Below are 5,333 nucleotides of genomic sequence, written 5' to 3'. Positions count from 1 at the left end.
GGGAATCAGACGCTCCTTGGGTGCACAGTAACCTGCACAGTTTCTGAGGCTGCATTTGTTTTACCTCTTATTTTATTTTATTTTATTTAGAAATGCTCTCTTTTGTCATGTAATTTCCAAGTGCTTTTCTCATCAGTAATCCAATTTCAAGACGTGATCTGATCAACTGCTGGAGGATTCCTTCCCGCAGTCGTCTTTTCTTGCTCTAGGTTTTAAGACGATGCCATAATATAACAGAGATGTTGCACGTATGGGAGGTGTGAGTTTAATAAGTGATACATTATATCACCTTGAGCTCAGTGTGAACAGCAGCCACAGAAAGCTTTCCACTCGTGTGTCTCCTTTTGGCACAATTAACTGTTTTGTTCAGTATCGAGGTTCTCTGATCACAGACTTTCCTTCTGTCTGCCAACCAAAAAAAATCATCTTCCCATGATGCAGTGCTTCAAATCCCGTTCCACCTCCGCGCCCCGAGGTTTACTAGTCTGTGTCAACAGTGGCTCCGCTGTTAGGTGGAATGAGCAATCCTTGTCCAAAGACTGGCGAATGTTCTGCAAATATCACCGATATGCCATTTTTTATCTTAAAATAACATCCCGGCGATGTGAGAAAGTTTAAGGGCGAGGGGACAACTTGGCCTTTTGAAGTCTCGGTTTGAATGAAACAACGGCGGAAAATCGAAATGCTGTCGAAAGTAGCGATAGCTTCCTGTACGACGTGAATCCTTCACGGTGTGGCCCGATACCTCCTCAGTCTGCCTCCACTCTACTCTCACCTCAACACGTACATTTATCGTCTATGCCGATTAAAACCATTCCGTTCTCATATTTTCCGATCCCAGGAATTCCAGAAGATGCACACAGCTCTGGCAAAACAATCAATAAGCCGACAGATGCCAGGGAATGTGCTGAAAGAGCTGCTTTTCTCCTCCCCTGATTTTAATAGATAAAGATCTAACAATAAAGACTGCTGTGTAGGTTCATTTGGGGGGGGATCAATACCGGCTTTGTTTCCAGGGAGCCCAGAGAGAGCTGCGGTAAATATTGTTTCGGGCTCGGACACAATGCCCACTGTGAGCCTCTCGGCCGCTTCGCCCCTTTGCCCGGGGAAGAAACTCGGCAAGCGTGAGAGGAGGGCAGAGCGACGAGGAGGCTTTGGGAGAGAATCGGGGCGTCGTAGGAGGCCGAGAGGAGCGGAGATGATGGAGGCGAAAAATTAAGCTCTCTCAGCTGGAGTGCGACGCGTAGATTAAAGGAGCGAATAAGAGAAACGGCCCATTGGAGGACACTCACACAGCCACGTTCCAAGAGTTCCTGAGTCCCTCCTGGCCAAAGAAAAGCAAATCAGCCAAACAAACAAACAGAAGAGCTGCCAAGTGCTACTACAACACCGAACCTGCAGCTTTCAAACTCATTTCCAACCCACTAAGAAGAAAACAACATAATCATAAAAAGCTTCATTTTTTTTTTTTTGGATCGCTTTGCCCGCCGCGTTTTTCACGAGACGACACCAGTTTTATTAAAAAGCTATGTCATAATCCCAAAGTAAAGGCTCCCTTTAAACAAGAATGGCTCTTAAAGGACTGAAACTTTCCCTTAATAAACAAATGTCGGAGCGGGAGGGCTGCGGTTGGAGAGAGAGGAGCGGTGACACAGCGCTATATAGCCCGACGCAGGAATAACTCTCACAGTGCTCCTCTATTAGCTATTGTCTGGGCAAATAAGTGGGAGTGTGTGCAGTGTGTGTGTGCAGTGTGTGTGTGTGCTGAGAGGACCAAAGACACATTGTAAAAAGGTTTAAGGGTCTTGGAGAGCATGCGGTGGTGGGCAGAAGGTGGTGTGGGACGGAACGGGACGGGGGGGGGTATTTAAGGTGCATTTAAATAGCTCTCCTCTATTTACATGGTTTATTATTCTCGTACTCACACACACAAAGTTAGTTCAGCTATATCTGTTTCATAATTAGTTTGTACGGACTAAAGAATATATTTATTGTCATTATTGTTATTTATTTTTGGTACCACAACTATTGTTTTTTTTTATCAGCAATTAATCAGCTGATTATTTTCTCAATTAATCGATTAAGTCTATAAAATGTCAAAAAATGGTGGAGAAAAAGCTCATCACAGATTGCCATATTCATATTGTTCGTATTGCCCCCAAGACATTCCGTTTTCTGTCACATAAGACGAAGAAAAGCAGCAAATCTTCACATTTGAGAAGTGGATCAATTCATGGACTACTTGTTTCAGCTCTATCAGAAGTAGAATCCAGGACGAAGTCTTCAAACTGACTGTTCTGTCCAATAAACGGGGCAAAACCCCAAAATGTACAGTCACAAGAAACGGAGACAATCGGCAGATCTTCACATTTGAGAGGCTGAAAGGCAGCACGTTGTTGACACAATTATTAAATAGAAACATACTCGTTCTTTTCCTCCCCTCTCTCACCTCTCTTGTGGCAGGTCTTCAGCAGGTGGCCGGCGGGCTTGTACGGGACCCCGGCGAGTTTGGCCCCGGTGCTGCCCAGCCTGGCCCGGCCCAGTGGGCTGCCGTTCTGCTCCAGCCGGGGCAGCTTGGCCGGCGGGGCCTTCGCCTCGGCCATGCTGTTGACCAGGTCGGAGTTCTCCTTGCCCAAACAGGCCTCGCTGAGATGGTCCATCATTCTCAGCGCCTCTGCTCACTATCACCTGGGGAGGAGACGCAGCGGGAGACACTCAGCTATGAAGCGATGAACACAGAATCCTTTGTGTGGGTGTCACCGACGTGATGGGACGTTTTTATAGAGCCCCCTCCAAAAAAAAGTGCTTTAAGTAATTGAAACCTCTGAGAACGGACCCATTACGGCAATAACTGTCAATTCGCTTCAGTTATGGCGACTCGGGCCACGGTGACGTTTTCGTGCCGCTTGTAATGTTCCCATTTTTCAACGCATGTATTATGTATGGGCGTCCCACTAGAGATTCCCATGCGAGAGGGGGGCAAAAAACAAGCCCTGTTTTTTTTGGTTTTTTTGTGCAAACACATTCATTTGCTGGGAGATTCCACTTGAATGAATACAGTGCAGTTCAAGGAACAAGGTTCTGCTGCTGCGGCGCACGCAGAGATAAGGGGAAAAAAAACGTAATTCGGTTTCTGAGTCACTTCGCGTGGCTTCACATATCGTGACGCAGCTCGGAGAGGAAGGGAGGCGACAGACCGCAACGTCACTGTGTGACATACACAATCAGCTACATGATGACTTTACAGGTGTGAACTTTATTTTTAGATGTTGCAAGTGCAGAGCGATATTCATGGGAAAGCTATAAGTTTACAACTTTGGGATGGGGGGGGGCAGCTTCTGGAAACTTCAGAACACACAGTTGCTGACTCATGAAGACAATAACCAAAAAAAAAAAAGTTATAAGTTATAAGGACAAAAGGAGATATAAAGAGGAGAGAAAGATGGAGCCCACAGGTGCTTTAATGCACGGACACAAAGCTGAAGCTATTGATTTGAGCGCTGAAGCTGACAATTCCCACATTATTTGAACTCCCTGGAGTAAACTTTTTAAGATTTGTATAAAACAGGTTCTGCATGCAGGTTAACACGCCATGCAGAAAAAAGGGCAAAACCGCCCCCCCCCCCCCCTGCAAAAGATCACGAACTGCCCCCCCATCCCCATTCAAAACATGCAATGAGGCAAATGATTCCCCACAAATAAGAGGGGCCATAAGGAATCCAGACCCACATACAGTCCGGATCCAGGTCAGGATTTTAGAACGACCTTAAACACACACACACACACACACACACACACACACACACACACACACACAAACAGGAGCAATAGTTTAAATGGACACATCACCCCCCCTGAAGAGATGGTTAAAGGAGGAGAGAGGAGGGCAAGTTGAGTGAAAAATCTTCCAAACCAACCTGAAACGCAGCACTTCAGCACCGAGGAGCGTAAAACACCGGCTGGAAAACACGTCTTCTCCAAGTTTGGCCAGGGTAGTAAAAAAAAAGGAAAGAAAAAGGAGACAACCCAAAACAACTCCTGCTTCCCGGTCTTGTTATCTCGCTCGCTCGCTCTCTACGCGTGCATGACAGCGAACGGTTATTTAGAAGAAGAAGAAAAAGAAAATTAAAAAAGACGCTTTCTCCGGCTCTTCTCCGACTGGGAGGCGGTGCGAACAAACAACAGCCCGGGTCTGTGCGAGAGACGACGAGGTCGAGATGGACCGCGATAGGCGAACATTGGTAAGCGGTTATGTTCAGCGTGTCTCTGTGCGTGTGTGTGTGTGTGTGTGTGTGTCTACGTGCGCGCGGTGTCCGTCAGCCGATTCCGTCCGACTGGGAGGAAAAAAACGGCCACGGGAACCGTTACAACCGGCGACATTTAGCTACAGAAGTGAGTCCATCGGTTACAAGTGAAGGCGACTTCTTCTGCTTTAGTTCGCACCACAACATCCAGATCGCTTCATCGGCAGCAGCCGCCTGAGCAGCGCAGTTAGCAGCCGCGCGGTGGAAAGCAAAAGAAGCACCTCGGACACAGTTGTAGCGATACAAAAAATAAACCAACAACCCGCCGTGCGAGACCCAACGAAGAGACGGACTAACGTACCCAAAAACGTCGGCTTAGCTTAGATTTGACTACCGGCTGACTGAGACATAGAGACACATAATACTAATAATAATAACCCGACAGTGGGATCTCGCTCTCGCGCTGGAGGCGATGTGTGGAGACGATATCTGCGGACAGTCGAAAAACAGGTTCGCTACAAATAAAACAAGGAGAGGGGGGTCAAAAAGTGCGGGTTTACTTTCCGTGCGTCGTGCGTCAATAAGGCTGCTCGTGGATGCACCGGAGAGCTGCCCCGCGGTAGTAATAGTAGGAGGTGTCCTGTTGGTCGGGGATTGGCGTCCGGACGGAGCTCCTCTTTCTTTCTCTCTTCTATCTCCCTCTCTGTCTCTCTCCCCCTCTCTCTCACTCCGTCTCTCCCTCTCTGTCCCCATTAAATTATTAGTTGTATTGACTCATCACTCCCCCCTCTCCTCTCCTCGCTGCTGGTGCTGCCTGTGCTTCGCTTTCCCTTTTCTCCTCCTCATTTCAAATGGCGTGGTAGCAAGAGGGGGGGGGGGTGTTTAGGAAAAAAGAAGAAGATAGGAGGGTGTGTGTGTGTGTGTGCGTGAGAGAGTGTGTGAGGAATAAATAATCCCCTAATAATAATAATAATAATAATAATTTTAAAAACAGGATTCCTCCGCACCTCAGGCCAAAAAAGTCCTAGCGGGGACAAATAAAAGTGGAGAAAGTGGACGGAGCGAAATCACACGCACACACACACACAC

At 47.4% G+C, this 5,333-nt stretch overlaps 1 protein-coding gene across 9 annotated transcripts in view; it reads right to left on the bottom strand.

Moving 5' to 3' along the window:
* satb1b (SATB homeobox 1b) overlaps positions 1–5,075 on the bottom strand; it is a 48,080-nt gene extending 43,005 nt beyond the window's left edge. For all 9 annotated transcript variants that reach the window (XM_076081089.1, XM_076081090.1, XM_076081093.1 and 6 more), the window contains exons 1-2: positions 3,918–5,075; positions 2,450–2,688 (exon numbers count right to left, since the gene is read on the bottom strand). In XM_076081089.1, coding sequence (XP_075937204.1) covers positions 2,450–2,663 — 214 coding nt within the window. In that variant the 5' untranslated portion in view covers positions 2,664–2,688; positions 3,918–5,075. The remainder of the gene's footprint in view (positions 1–2,449; positions 2,689–3,917) is intronic.
* Positions 5,076–5,333: the final 258 nt, after the last annotated feature.

This window comes from Anarhichas minor, unplaced genomic scaffold (assembly GCF_050575085.1).
Source record: "Anarhichas minor isolate MPS153535 unplaced genomic scaffold, ASM5057508v1 ptg000079l, whole genome shotgun sequence".
Classification (NCBI taxonomy): Eukaryota; Metazoa; Chordata; class Actinopteri; order Perciformes; family Anarhichadidae; genus Anarhichas; species Anarhichas minor.
Note: the sequence above shows the minus strand (reverse complement) of the source record. Positions and strands in the feature narration are given on the sequence as shown.